This window comes from Chenopodium quinoa, unplaced genomic scaffold, assembly GCF_001683475.1.
Source record: "Chenopodium quinoa cultivar QQ74 unplaced genomic scaffold, ASM168347v1, whole genome shotgun sequence".
NCBI lineage: Eukaryota > Viridiplantae > Streptophyta > Magnoliopsida > Caryophyllales > Amaranthaceae > Chenopodium > Chenopodium quinoa.
This window is the reverse complement of record NW_018743574.1, coordinates 4,098,812-4,115,109: the sequence shown is the minus strand read 5'-3', so window position 1 is coordinate 4,115,109 and position 16,298 is coordinate 4,098,812. Positions and strand designations below refer to the sequence as shown.

General features: G+C 35.8%; 1 protein-coding gene and 1 pseudogene across 1 annotated transcript; one reads left to right on the top strand and one right to left on the bottom strand.

The window, feature by feature from the left end:
• The first annotated feature begins 618 nt into the window (after nucleotides 1-618).
• LOC110682154 lies at nucleotides 619-5,320 on the top strand (annotated as a pseudogene).
• Nucleotides 5,321-6,837: 1,517 nt separating this feature from the next.
• Nucleotides 6,838-15,834, bottom strand: LOC110682153 (serine/threonine-protein kinase/endoribonuclease IRE1a-like). The gene is made up of 7 exons (XM_021858410.1): nucleotides 15,096-15,834; nucleotides 13,804-14,035; nucleotides 10,603-12,014; nucleotides 10,004-10,176; nucleotides 9,285-9,531; nucleotides 7,691-7,994; nucleotides 6,838-7,171 (listed from the first exon to the last, which is right to left on the bottom strand). Exons 1-7 carry the CDS (start codon nucleotides 15,227-15,229, stop codon nucleotides 7,025-7,027), a joined length of 2,649 nt encoding a protein of 882 aa, XP_021714102.1. The 5' UTR covers nucleotides 15,230-15,834; the 3' UTR covers nucleotides 6,838-7,024.
• Nucleotides 15,835-16,298: the final 464 nt, after the last annotated feature.

Sequence of the window (16,298 nt, the reverse complement as noted above, 5' to 3'; positions counted from 1 at the left end):
AAAGTCAAGTTTTGGCAGGATTTCTATAAACAAAAACAACAACAGTAATTTATTAACAAGTTGAAGACATGGTGATAATAATTCTTAATTGAATGATTTTTTTATTAGAGATACTTTTCAACCACCTTTGAGGAATATAGCGTTAAAGGCAGACCTAAGTTTCAATGCCAAAATTTCATTTGAGATGACATCTCAATAACTCCTTACTACACATATAGTATGAAGCTACTAAGATGCCATAACTCTTTTTATTAAATTAAGAAACTCTTTCTATCTACTAGGTCACGATAATTCTTTCTATTTAATGTGACTATTACATTTTTTGAATGGTTACTTTTAGTGTTAACATTCATACCTTGACAAAAAGGTTTATAATTCGTTTCTTATTAAGCCTTTACGTCTTCTTCCTACGTGTGATTTCCACTAGTGAATGGGAGTTTTTTAAAAGGAAGCTATAATTTGACCCTTGATCCATCTGTTACAAAGCAACATTAAAATCGATTTAGCCTTCACTCAAATAACTGAAATCGACCATACGTAAGATGAATTATACGTGTGTAGGGGCAAAAGAAAATTTGGCATGAACTATATTGTGTACATTTGTATTAGATGCAGGACCATTAAACAATTACATCAAGAAACCCCCAAAATTTTAGTGCTCACCTAAAATCTCCAAATATCTTGTGATATTGATTATTGTACTACAATACAAGTCAACAAAAGTCATCTACCCTAAAAAAAAATTTAATAAATAAAATAAAAATGATTTACACATTTATAGGTGGAGGAGTATCTAGCATAGTACATGATGCTCTGCTTCCTTTCTTCCCCCTTCTTCCACTGAAAGTCAAATCTAGAATTACAGTCTTAAAATCCAACATCATATCAATGTGGAAGTTGCTTTCTTCCAAGAAAACACCTTTTGTTGTTTTACAACTTACAAATATTCCACCACTTCCTCCATTACTGGACCCACTTTTATATGCCCTTCATTTTTCTCCAATTTTCTTTTGCTTTCATCTTTGCAATCACATGTACTTAGAATCTACTTTACTTGTTTAGAATTTCTGATTTAAACTTATAACCAAATTTGGCAATTTTTAAAGGTAAATGTAGCAATCTTCTCTTTTTTATTTGGTACTGGTACTCTATTTTATTCTTGTTTATTCATGTATTCTTGGTGATGGTATTCCTTTCTTTTCTTAAGTCTAATAAATATGAAAAATTGCAGGTGAAGAACTTGGTTTTTAAATTTTCATTAGTGATTAGATTAGTGTTTAGCTGTTTACCCACCAAGATTATGAGGGTATTGTGGGTGTTTTTTGCTATTATTGGTGTTGAAATTGGAACATGGGTTATTTTTTGCAAGTGGGGTTGGTACTAATTTTTCAATAAGACCTAAAAATGTGAATATTGGAGCAATTTTGTCCTATAATTCTACAATTGGTAAAGTTGCAAAAGTTGCAATTAAAGCTGCAGTGGATGATGTTAATTCTTCCCCAGAAATTTTGAATGGAACCAAGCTCAATATTTCAATGCAGGATTGTCAGAGTGGCTTTCTAGGGATTGTTCAGAGTAAAGTTTTTATACTCAATTTGATCTTTTATTGGGTATTTGATTCTTGTTTTATTTTGATTGTTTATCATCTGATGTTGTTTTTTTTAATGTGTTTTTTCAGCAATGACATTCATGGAGAGTGATGTAGTGGCAGTAATTGGTCCACAGTCATCTGTAATAGCTCATGTAGTTTCTCAGGTTGCAACAGGACTGCAAGTCCCTTTGCTAACCTTTGCAGGCACAGACCCGACCCTGTCGTCTATCGAGTATCCGTTCATTGTCCCGACTACCCTGAATGATCTATTCCAAATGGCTGCTATAGCAGACATTGTGAGCTACTATGGATGGCGGGAAGTGACTGCAATTTACACTGATGACAACTATGGAAGAAATGGGGTCGTGTCGTTGGGTGATGAACTGTCTAAGAGGCAGTGTAGGATAAGCTACAAAGCACCTATTAGCCCTGAGCCAACCATAGATGACATTAGGAGTGTGTTGTTTAAGGTGATCTCAGAAGAGTCAAGGATTCTTGTTCTTCATACTTATGACAAATTTGGTCTGCAAATACTTGAGGTGGCTAGCTCTCTTGAGATGTTAGATAATAATTTTGTTTGGATTGCAACGCGGTGGCTCACTGATGTCATAGATACAAATTCTCCTCTATCTGCCAATGCACAGAATGATATTCAAGGGATCATTACCCTGAGACCTCACACTCCCATTTCACAGCCTAAGAAAAACTTCATGGCTCGGTGGAGCAATTTGGTTAGAGAAGCAGATAGGAATGCCTCGTTTGGATTGAATACTTTTGGTCTTTACGCGTATGATACTGTTTGGATTCTTGCCAATGCTCTAGATGCATATTTTGCTCAAGGGGGAAACATATCATTCTCAGATTATTCAGATGTTAATCATCTGAAGGGCAACAGCAACTTGCACCTTGATTCCATCCGTAGTTTTGATGGAGGAAACCTCCTACTCTCCAGCATATATCGAGTCAATATGACAGGGTTGACAGGCCATATTCAGTTTGATAAAGACAGATATTTGATCAATCCTTCTTTTGATATCATCAATGTTGTTGGAACAGGTCTTTACACAATAGGATATTGGTCAAACAGTACAGGTTTAACGGTTAAGCCACCAGAAGATCAACACTCTAAACCACCTAACCTAAGTCATCGGCTATTAAGTGTGATTTGGCCGGGGAAAACCACTGAGAAGCCTCGTGGATGGGTTTACCCGAACAATGGGAAGGTTCTCAGGATTGGAGTTCCTCGTCGTGTTACTTACCAAGAATTTGTATCATGTTTAGATTCAACAGAACGCACAAATTCATGCACAGGATACAGCATTGATGTGTTCACTTCTGCTTTAAATTTGCTTCCATATGGTTTTTCTTATACTTATATACCTTTTGGAGATGGGAAGAATAACCCAAAAATCGACGATCTTATTGAGAATTTGGCTAGAGGAGTAAGTGCACAATGTTTGATTTCTCTTAACTTTATACCAACATACAAAGTACATGGTCTTATAGCTTCTTTGTTTTTTTTTTTTTTTTTTGGTCTTACTGCAGGTGTTTGATGCTGTAGTTGGTGATATTGTAATTACCACCAAAAGAGCAAGACTGGTAGATTTTACACAGCCCTTTGTTGAGTCAGGTCTTGTTGTTGTGGCCCCTGTTAAGACCAAGGACTCTGATGCTTGGGCTTTCTTGTGGCCACTAACTCCAAGGTTGTGGTGCGTTACTGGTTTATCTATCATCGTGTTGGGAGTTGTCATATGGATTCTGGAGCATAGGTTCAACGATGAGTTCCGTGGCTCACCTCAAAATCAAATAAAAACAGTGTTATGGTTAGTGCTATACAATGTTCCAAGTACTTTTATTTTTTTGGGTTATTGAAGTCACTTTGAGTTATTTCTCAATGCCACTGTTAAACAATCTGTTTTGAGGGGGGAAAAGGCATGTTTAGTTTCTGCACAAGGAAAATGAAAAATGTAGGAAAGAAACGAAAATAAAGGTCTTTATGTCTTGCATGTTTCTGTTATATAACCAGAACTTATTAATCAAATTGGATTATGCTTTTGAATGCAGGTTCAGCTGTTCAACATGGTTCGGTTCTCAAAGTAAGTGAAATATTTTGACAGTTAATTATGCCTTTCAAATATGACTAAAGTAAGACCCCCAACTAACATATACTTGTATTCTACCTTATGCAGGGGAAACTGCTCTAAGTGTGTTGGGTCGTATCGTGCTATTCATATGGATGTTTGTAGTTCTAATTGTCAAATCAAGTTATACTGCTAGTCTGAGCTCTATACAAACAGTGCAAAAACTTGATTCCCCTGTCAAAGGGATTGAAAGCCTAATGACGAGCAAAGATCCCATTGGATACCAAAATGGTTCATTTTCTGAAAGTTATTTGCATGATGAGCTTCACTTTCCTAAGTCTCGGCTTATTGCTCTTGGAGACGCAGACGAGTATGTGGAAGCTCTCAAAAAGGGCCCTAAGAATGGTGGAGTTGCTGCAATAGTTGATGATATGACGCGCATAGAAACCTTCCTTGCAAAGAGATGTGATTTCACTATCAGAGGTCAAAAGTTTACCAAAAATGGAAGGGGATTTGTAAGTACCTTTTCCAATGACCATATACCAAATATACTAGGAATACTACCTCTGTTCTTTCTTTGAAGGCAAGCACAGTTTTGAAATACTTTGATCACTAATAATTTTGAAAGTATGTTAATGAAATTAATTAGTAAAATTGATAGCATAAGATCTATTTTAATTAGCTCTCCATAATATATCTTATAGTTTTTATCTGTGTTTTGATCTGTGTTAATGACTTAATGATATTGAGATTAGTTCAACCTAAGAAACAGTGCTTGTCTTATAAAAGGATACAGATTTAATATGTGCTATACAATACTGCTAATTTCTAGTGCTATCTGTTGGATGTGGCTAAATAAAATTCCTTTTCTCCTCTTAGGCATTTCCGCGAGGCTCTCCCTTGGCAGTAGACATGTCCACGGCCATATTGAAGCTGGCAGAGAATGGTGACTTACAGAGGATCCATGATAAGTGGCTGAAGAAAAGTGCTTGCAGGTCACAGGATACTAAACTTATAGTAGACAGGCTAGACCTGAAAAGCTTCTGGGGTCTCTTCCTCCTCTCTGGCATAGCTTGCTTTTTCGCTCTCATTTTATATTTTGGGCTTCTAGTGAGGCAGTACATGCGCCGTCAGCCACCCAAAGTGGACGAATCAGTTAACCAAGTGGACCTAGCCCAACAGTCCACCTGTCTCACGACGTTCTTCACATTTGTCAAAGAGAAGGATGAAGAAGCCCAAACCTGTTAAGAATAGCTAGGTAGACAAAGGCAGCAGCAACAACTGGACCCTGGTACATATAATCATTAATGTATATACCTGATATTCTAGCTCCTCAGTTTTTGATTCTACTGTGATCATGTATAAGTATGAATTATCTAAGAGAAGGTTTGGCAAAAGTCAAATAACAAAGTAGTAGCGGCAGTTATGTATTAAAAGATGAAAATTTTTCATGTGAAAGAAATTGGTGCAAGAAATGCACCTATGTATATCGCATCCGAGTTTATTAGAACTACACATATGATATTAAGTCTCATTCATACTCTTTGTGATGCTTGTTCCTTGTCATACCTCATCAGAGAAAGATGATATCCAATTGTAAAGTTGATTTGTAAGGAAGTAACAAAGCTCAGACTATTACTCTTTAGGCACCTCTATGGGTAAAATTAAAGAGTTAGTTTGTTTCATACATTATCTTTACTTTTTGGCCATTCTTATTCATTGAACAAAGATGAAATTGCCATTAACTTGTAGCTACCATTAGTAGATCAAGACCGATAAACACAAAATATGTGGGGGTATTATGTTCGCATGTAATATAGGACAATGACAAGATGTACAAGTTAGATTAGTTTAAAACACGAGAAAAGTTTGTGAGCCACAAAATTATATGTAATGTGAAATTGTGAAGTAGCACTTCTATCAGTTTTTGTCCTATGAATTATATTATTAACCATTCTTAATTCTAGTATTCTATTTGCGCTTTATCTTAATTTTATGCAGAAGTGGAGACAAAATAAAGACACTATACTTGCCCTGATAACTTTGATTCTATGCAGAAGTGGAGACAAAACAAGTGGAGACATTGAGAACAAGTGACAAAGCTCATCTTCTGTAAAAAAATGACCTTTCAGTTTCTGAAGAGCTCTGCGCTTTTTTCTTGCTTTATACTGTGTGTGTGTGTTTGTGTGTGAGGGAAGAAATGGAGAGATGTACTTGTGCAATCCGCGGATCTATACCAGATTGTTATGTTCGTCGTCAGTATTATACGAACAAAGCCATTTTCTGGGCAGCAGCTAGAATACCCATGCACTTCAATCAATTATTCCATTAACTTTCCCTGTCAAAATTCTTTTTAGTTTGTACATTGTTGTTTAAAATTATAATCCATAAACTACACAGAGACATGTTTTCTGAAACATAAGAAATACAAGAAATTCAATTTATACAGCAGAAAGGGCCACAAAGAGCTCATACACTAATAGACATGACTGAGAATTTAAACAAAGATAACATAAGAATTAACACACTATAAAAGAATTAACAAAGATACTATAAAAGCGTGTTTGTGTTAAGTGAGATAATCTGATTAAAGAGTAAAGGGAACTGCATACCTGCAAACTAAACTGACTGGAAAAGTGAAATCTCCTGCAGAAGACCTGAATAATGCTTGCAAGATCAGGTCAATTGTGATTGCAGATACAAATTTTGCACATTTAGCAATTACCTTCATTTTTACTTTGCTGACCTTAGAGACGAGACACTAATACAACCATAACCACCGAGCATGAGTCCTACCATCGTGTTTATCAATGAGGTATGTGGAAGATTAGACGTACACAATCTTACTCCTTACCAAAAGAGGCTGATTGAGAGAATACTTATGAGAAGAAACAAGAGTTCTGAAAGAGAATTGGTTTTAAATTAAAATAATGACTAAAACAACAGTTAAACAATTTCTTCAGGGGTTGCATCCGGTCATCTAGAAATGATCATTGTTTCCAAACTTCAAAACCAGGGCTCTAAAACAACTGGAGTGCCAGAAGGCAGAAAGAGAAAGTACTGATCAGATGGTCCAAATAGCCAGATGGAACACTCTTTCAAGTCTTCAAAAAACAGACAACAAAAGGAATAACAAAAGAAAAGGTGGAAGCTTTGTGCTCAAAATTGACATAAACAATAAAATAAACCATTACATTACATCTGCTATATAAATAATGTTGTTGTATACATTATAGGGCAATAATATCAGGAATTTCATTTACATCTGAATTGTTTAAAGATAGTTGAATAAACACACTGATGTGGGTATGTACATGCTACAACACTTAAATCCACTGTACTGCTAGGCAGATCAAAGCACACTGTCTTGAATATATTTCTGAAACCATTTCTCAGATCTGCAGAATTTACTAACCACCTTATAAACTTCAATCAATAGTCGGGGAAATCTGTTCATGAAGTACTCATCAAATCCATCAGGGACTGATCCCAGAAGTCCCTGAAATATCAATTAAAGAAGAAATAAGTACCAGAAAGTATAATAGAGGAGCAGAACTTCCGAATCTGCAGAGTCTATTCAGTAAACAGATAAGAATTGCAAACCTCATCTCAAAAAAAAAAAAAAAAAAAAAAAAAACTATGAGTATTCAGTGAAAAGGTGAGAGAAGGCCATGAATGAAGATGATCAAAAGGCAACTTTCATCATCGCAAAAACGAACAACCAATGCAATTCTATCTTAAAATAATGCTCAAATCCCACTATGATCAAATCCTTGATTTGTCTTCACAACTGAACACAACTACTGTGCTTCACATGATCAAAATCCTACTAGGGTGTGTAATCTAATACTATTAATCTGCTCACACGTGACTGCATAAATTACTTGTAAATTCAAGATCTATTGTAATATTGCTAATATCTCCAACCACCCCCCCCCCCCCACAAAAAAAAAATGTTGCATAAATAGACATCAAGAGAACAGGATGAAGATTATAATTCATAAAGTGGAAGCTGTACCTGAATTTCAGCAGGCAGCTCTCGATAATGATTCAGCTTATTTCGTATGACACGCAGCAGGTCTCGGACACTCTCATACTTGTAACGTCTGTAACGGCCAATATCATTGATAAATTGTGGCTCCAGCTTTATATTCCATTTGGTACCTATAGCTGTAGGAGCAATACTTTCCAAATCTTTTAAGATACTTGAATTTGCCTCTCTGTCTTCCAATTCAACTCTATCACTAGCATCATGTAGAAATGATAAGCGCATTTCACTATTCCAAAAGAATGGATGGTGTAGAACCTCTGGTGCTATAGGCCTGACAACAATGAGAATGTAAGAGAAAGATCAATCAAAAGATAAAAAGTAAAAGGGGATAAGACAGGTCAAAGATAAGGCTAATTAACTAATTATCTTCCAGCTTTGTACCCTTGTTTAGTTCAAGAAAGAACAAACAAGATCTGTGTCTAATTTGGAATCATTTAGAAGGCAAGAAATGACGTGAGAACAACAGATCCCTTCTTTGTGTTTGCTTAAAATTGTGTATGATCTTACTAGGTAAAAACCCATTACCATAAGTCCTACCACATTCCCCAAAGTTCTTCACCCCCACTTTGTAGTTTAGGTTGAGGGAACCCATCATCGCCAAGGACGCCAGCACCCATCACGACTAAGGTACCATTTCACATCTGAACATTATGGTCACCTAAAACCACAACACTACCTTAAGAAACCACTATCCAATCACAATCAGTGACAAGTGACAATCACTACCCAGCAATCCAATCCAATCCCAGCTTCAACACAAGATTTTTGCATGAACTTAGGAGTTGGAACCGACAATGAATAGAAAGATAGTAGGTGGATTCCATCCATCATCTACCATGTTGGATCCTTTCAGTCAAGTTGGATCTGAAAACAACTTCTCCCTCTAACCAGGTGGAGATGGCTGTGAAGAGTATTAATGGATATGCAGGATGGCAGGGTGGTATGAGGAGCTGGTTGGACTATCCAGGATGTGTGACATGCTTCTCTGCTATCATCTATGGTGTGAACCTGGAGGCTGTTACACTAAAGATGGTGGCAATAAAAGTAGCTGAGAATTATGAAGATGGGAAGGCAACTAGGCAAGTAGGGGGGGGGGGGTATTATGTCAGTATGGGTTGGTGACCTTGGTGTACAATATAAATCTCATAAAGAATAAATAAGGGTAAAAATAATAATAACAATATTAACTGCTCCCCCATTGGTAACTGAATTCAGTTCTTCAATAGTAAAAGCATAGTATTGAAAACCAATTTATTGACGCGAGCTTGAATTTACTTACTTTCAATGTCAACGCATAGTATCAACGTCAAAGATTCACTTACTTTCAAGGCAACATTTATCTAGAGATAGCAATCTATTTCAGATAAACTTTATATGTGGAATATATATGTACGTCATGAGAAAGGTAATTATACGGTCAAAAGACAATGATTGCACACAACAAAGTAAACAAACAAAGGATTGTAAGTTAGGCAAATGCTAAAATCCCACCACAGTAGTCAATAGAAAATAATCCAAGGGATACATGTTTGGTGGAAGTGCTAAACCACATTGAACTCACCTCATTTGAGGGTTTGGTTGCAGTAAACGAGAAAAGAGATCATGTGCTTCCGGCATATCCTCCACCAGATTAAAATCCACTCGGTTCCTTATTATATTGATATCACGTTCAAGTCGATCACCGAAAGGATGTCTGCCACCAGTAACACAGTAAAAGAGGACACAGCCTAAGCTAAACATATCCAAAGCCCGTGTTTGGCGTTCATGAAGTAACTGTTCAGGAGCTTGCCAACCGGAACTTCCATTACCTAGTCATTAGGCATTAATTAGAAAAGACTCAAGTAAGTTTACGAACAAATGCTGGATATACAACATAGTTTACTCCTAGCAAATCAACTTGGATACAAATATACCCATATAGACTCATGGGGAATTTCTCCTAAAACCTCTACACGATTATCAAATTCTTTTCAATCCGGGGCATGCTGAACAAGTATACAGTAAAGGTCTCCGGTAGCACCATTAAAGATAACAAGTTAAATAAACATGTTCATGCAGTAAATACGCACAACAGTGCATGTGAGGATATTATGCCAAACACTATATAGAGTTGATCAACTGGTTGTATGACTTCTAATTGAAGTAAATGGTAATGATAAATGAATTTCCAAGTAGATGATGCATGATACTTATAAAGCAACCTTTTTACGAGATGATGCATGATACTTATAAAGCAAAGTCAGTGCAAACACTACAGAAGCAATAGACCAGACTTCCTACCAGTAGCATGATGACCTAAAGAAGACATATCTGCAGGAAGCCTCTTGCTGATCCCCATATCAGAAAGCTTTGCACAAAGGGATTTTTCCTTGTTTATCAGTACATTTTGTGGTTTTAAGTCGCGGTGAATTATTCCCAGTTCATGCAAATGAACAAGCCCAAAAACCACATCCCTGCATTAGAAACCAACACATAACATAGAATCGAACGTCAAAAATCAATAAAATGCAAAGATGCCAGAAAGTTACTAGATCACACCAAACTCCTAAAAAAACTTGATCCAAATTTCATTATTGAGCTAATGCATCAAATTGCAAACCTATTGCACAATGGCTTTCTTAAGTATCCATGGTATACAAAAGGTGGTTATAGGCAACAGGATCCTTAATTATTATACACAATGAGTTTCAAATTTTAGTTAAGAATTAGGTTCTTAGTGCCCCTTAAGGTGAAACAAATATCAAACCAAACACTTCCCATTAGAGAAAAACTACCACTCGTGTCTTATGCAAAACATTTAATCAATACTCAATATATGACTGAACTTAACACGGACTACAGCATTTAGATATGCATGATAGACAAGAGTTTGTTCCCACCTCATTAGTTTTACCAATAAGGCAGAAGGATAGCCATTGCCTTTCCACAATTTAATGTCTTGCATGGTCGCCTTCACGGAAATCAACCTGGCTTTGTACTCTGTCCTTCCACGCAATGATTTGTCATAGATAGACATAGAGTGATGGGAGGGATCCGTATATGACTCAATAAGATCATATAAACTGCAACAACAAAATTCGAGAGAAAGATACACAAAATCATGGTCATGCTCCATGCCATACCATCGAACAATATTCGGATGACAGTCGGATGCAATAAGGTTTTGAATTTCTTTGAAGGCCACATCATGATGAGCCTGAACCAAGCGTTTCACAGCCACTTTCCTTCCTTCATAAGCCCCCTCATATACGACAGTACCATTGCTTCCTATTGCAATTTCTCTATTGGATACAAACAATTTACCAATTGTGTGTCCATCTGTCTCACCCTGCAAAAGACTATTGAGATTTGGCCAACATCTAACAGTCTTTTCATAATGCAGACCTTCCTCTAAGCCCGCTATGTTCTTCACTGATTTACGAGATCTTTTCTTTTTGGAAGATACTGGTTGAGGAATCAACCTAGACTCTACATCCAACTCAATACTTCCTGTTTCCACTGCAGATTTTTTATGGTAAACAAAGCCAATGAGAAGGAGAGCAAGAAAGACACAATACCATGGAATATATCTCCTTCGTAATATCCATAATCTGTCATGCCTCCCATGAGTTCCCGAATTAGATTCTAGAACTTCACGCGATGGGCGTAAATGGCCATGAGTTGGTAACAAGATCCCTTCCTTGTGAGTAGATGAGAATTTATCGTCACTATGCTGTGAAGGAAGCATTTGACTTGGAGCACCAACTGGAAGCATATTACGATCGTTCATGGAACCAGGTAAGCCATCTAGTTTAACAAAGTACTCAAACATACTCTGCTTGCGAAAACGGCGTACGGGAAATTCATATTCGCAAGGAAATGAGACAGTCCTAAGAGAATCAGAGCCAGAACCCATTTTACGGTCCAAATTCATCAAAGCTCCGTCAAGCAACTGATCAGTCCCTCTACATCGAACTTTGGCTTTAAAAAAGCCAACTGTTAGATTCCACAGTAGTTTGTCAAATGCTTTAGTTGAAAGTGAATAATCTATTCTTTCAATGTATAGCTCCACATCAGAACCTTTCGCACTTGAAGAGCTATAAGTTTCTAAATCACTTCTTCCTTCAGCAGAGGAAGTCTCTGCACCCCATTGTGGCACCTTACTGGATACAGATTTTCCATAATCATGAATGAGTCTTCCAGACCAAGGATCAACCTTGAAAACTGTAGAATGCATGGATCCTATAGTAACTTCATCATCCTCATATATTGGTGTTTTATTCACATAATCTTGAATAGTACCTTCAAGTTTCTGCACAGAGAAAAAAACTTTGGCTTTATGTGTGAATTGATCAGTAATGACATGATATATGTAGTACAATAGTATACAAACAACAAGAAGCTGTAAAACTTGAGAATTGCAAAACCTCCTCAACAATTTATGCTTCACTTATCTTTGGGTTCTTGATTGGAAGAAATATAATTACATAAAAGAGAAGAGAAAGACAAGTATTCCATGCTTTAATATCAAATACTTTAAAGGAAGAAACCCCTAGTAGAATTTGGGTCTTCTCCTTCCCATATATCTCTATCTTTAATTTCAGTTTGGATTGTGAAGGTTAAAGCTGCTTCAATAGGGACATTGTGAAAATTCAATAAATTGCTGTAATTACAACTTATAGGTGGTGTTGTATAAGGGAATTGAGGGTGGGATTGGGAGTTTGAATCCCAACTAAGAAAAATTCCCTTGTTTGTTTGATGGGATTGGGAATGAGAATAGATGGGGTCAATTCCCGCCATTTTATTACCTAGTGGGGGTAGGTAAAAAATTGATGGGAATAAGAATTGGTGTAAAATGACATTTTAGCCATTAATGAAAAGGATAGAAGAGAAAAATTAGTAAGGATAGTTTATAATTTTGTCATTTATGATTTTATTTCCTTCATTTTCCCATCCACTACCCAAACAAGGTATTGGCATATTTTCATGTGATACCCAACAAACAATTTCTAATCCCAATCCCACATTTTAATCCCCAAATTCCCATTACTACATTCCAAACGCCCCCACAAGGGAGTTCTAATGCTACCTTTGTTCCTTTTCTTTCTTTTTTTTTTTCCTTTCTTTTTTGTAACTACTCACTTCCCATTTATGGTTTTTTTTTTTTGCTTACTTAATTCCATTTGTGGCACAATCCATTTACCATTGTACCCCTCTCACCCACATTATTTACACCTTTATACACTATGGCCCTATTCTCTTCACCTTATTTTTGTTAAATTGAAATTATTTTTGCCCAAATAAAATAGTTTTTTTTTCTTTTTTAATTAATCTTAATTTTTTTTATAAAAAAAACCAATCAGAAGGTGACACGTGGCAAGTCACCTTCTGAAACAGGTTACCAATTTTACAAATCGGTAAAAGGCTTGTTTTGAGCAGATGGGGGTTAAAGGTGGGATTGTTTTGGGATTTCGAAAAGGTGGGATTATTTTGAGCAGAAAACCCAAAGGTGGGATTATTAGTTTCCATTTTTCCTTTTTTATATAGTGTTACACTTTTAATCAGCACATAGTTTTAGGTGAATTAATTGACTTAAATATAAAAAGATGTAAGTGTGGTAGTTGGGGGAGGTTTTAAAAAATTAAGAGAAGACAGTGGAGTTAATATTTTATTAAAAAGTAAGGGATGTAAGAGGGAAAGAAATAAAAAAAATAATAATTATTAAAAAAAAGTATTAGTGGATTTGAATGGGGACTATGAGAGGAGAAATATATGTTACTCACTTAAAATTCCCTTGTTTGTTGGAGGAGAATGGAGAATTTTGCCTAAAAAGGAAGTGTAACACTTTAAAAAAAAAAACAGTTGCATTTGCTAAGTGTAACACTTAAAAAACCGGAGAGAGTAACATAAAAGTTATGAGCAAAAGAAGATACAAAGTTCTTCACCTTATATTGCTAAAGAATCAATTAAAACTACAAGCACACACCGTAAACCTAGCAAAGAATTTAAAGTGAAAATCCATGACATGCTATATGATAAAATTAAAACAAGCACATTGTATAACATGAGAAGAATAATGAGGGTTAGAAAATATGACCAACCAATTTTCCATAGTCATAATTCAGATACAACTCCCAGTCATCTCCACAGTCCATAAAAGAATATTTACTGCGTCTCACTGCTCTATCCTTTTCACCATCTTCTTGGATCGGAGTGTGATAAGACACATAAATAGGAGGCCCTGATAAGAAAGACCAAAGTACTTTTCTAGAATCACTATCTATTAAATAGACAGTGCCATTAAGGGCAGCTACTAACTCCACATCTTGTGTCCTGCAAAAATTTGATAAAGCACATAAGAGATATTTGAGGAAAAAAAGAACAAGGAGCTACAAGTATTAGATGGTAAAATATCCAAGTCAAACCAGACAGAGGGATGGGAGGGAGGAGGTGGGGGAGGGGAGGGAGGTTAAACAACCAAAAAAAGTTTCACTCCGATTCCTTTGTTTGTCTTTTGAGAAGGGGTCAATACTAAATGAACAACATACAGGAGGCATTATAACTTTATACATCAGGGAAGAAACAGGTTTTCATTTAAGTATTCCGCTGAAAAACAAGGTAATCCAGCACCATTGCAACAATGTCAACAAATATAGTAATGCTAGTTAAACTACGCATAATGGCGAGTGGAAGAGAAGCAACAGTAATAAATGGACTGATCGTGATCATATGTCAAGAACATTGTCATGATAAACTGTAATAATTTACAAAATAACATGACTACTCCGATGTTTGTAGATAACAAGTAGAACCAAACAACATATACAAATATAGATAGTCTTCTTGTTCATTAACCGATTATACAAGTACAAGCATCACGTTTGCATAAGCCGAGACCCTACCTCGTTCACTGATATAAGCTAAATAGATATACTACATTTCAGTGCAGTATGTTGTCAGCTAACAATTACTCGATTAGTGATTAGGGTGCAGCTTGTAAACTCAAACCATAAACCATCAATTTGACATACTGATCACAACTCGCACACCCAACTGACAGCATTTAACCAGAAAACAACTACTTCTATTTTCATTACAATCCCCTAATTTGCGGTAAAATGTAATCATAAAGCCGAAACGACTTGTATATTCAATTCTATCATCAATCAAGTTCAAATTACACCGGAAAAAAAAAGTCACTCCTAAGCAAAAATTTATGAACAACCATAACTACTCTTCCTGATAAAAGGGTTTGTCTCAAATTTTGAAAATTAGACCATATCACATACCCCCAATCACAAATTCATTCTTAAGAAAACCCAATTAAAAATTAATTTAATATGATCATGCAATGATAATAAATGAAATAATAATCAAGGAGAGAGAAACTAACGGAGCAAGAGAAAGCGGTTTTCGTCCGGCAGGACGGTGGAGGGATAACTCATTAGCAGAAAAGGATGAAACGACGACGGTTGACAAAGAAAGAGCAACAATGAAGAAAATGAGGGATTCAAACCTCAGTTTCATTGAAAAGGGTTTAATACTGATCAATGTTGGTGGGATAATTTACAGAGAATTGGGGGATTTAGTGGGGTTGAAGAAGGAGGGAGGAAAGAGATTCGAAGCTTGATTAGAAAATTCAAAGGTTGCCTCGAAATTCAACGTTTCAACGTTGCCTTTTTTGTGTTAGTTGTCGTAGCCAAAAGGTTCCTGTGTTTCTTTTTTGTGTTGCTTTGTTTGCCTTTGGGGTTTGGGTTTAAGGTGTTTTTAGGGAAGACAAGCACGTAATTTCAATTAAAGATTCTTAATTTGGATAACGAGTACCAAGCTTTGATGGATTAGAGTACGGAGTTTTTTTTTTTTGTTTTTTTTTTTTGCTAGGGGTAAACAGGATTTTGTCCTATTATTGGTCATATTGAGTTTTTTTTTTTTTTTTTTTTTTTTGAAACAATTGGTCATATTGAGTTGATCACCCTTTAATTTTGAATTTTTGACGTCATATAGAATCTTATCTGATTTATTATCCTACACTTTCACTTCCACTTCCACTTGTCTAATCATTTGTATTAATAAAATAGTACGAATTAATGTTTGATTAGGCACGTAATTTTAATCAAAGATTGTTAATTTAGATAACGAGTTCCAAGCTTTAATGGATTAACAGTTACGCATACAAGTATCAGTGTACGACTCCCCGTTCCTTGCTATGAGTATTGGGTGATACATCAGGCCTTGTCTTATTGTTGGTCATGTTGAATTGGGCATGAAGTTGGGTTAGGCCCAATATAGCCCGAGATTATTAATTTTTGGGTGAGGCTTGGACAAGTATAATATGTAGTACAAACTTTTACTAGCTGTGTTTTTTGGCCTAGTTGTTAATAGCTAGTCTTGAAACCAGCTAACCCGCTAGAGTTGGCTGGTCCCTCAGTCAAGAATGAAATTTAGCCCTGATAAAAATGAACATTTTTTTAACTAACTTATTTTACAATAATTTTGTATTTCTCAGTAATTAAATGTTTATTTTTCATGCAGTATGATGTTCATTCGTATAAAATAAATGTTCATTTTCTAACAAACATATTTTAACAATACGACA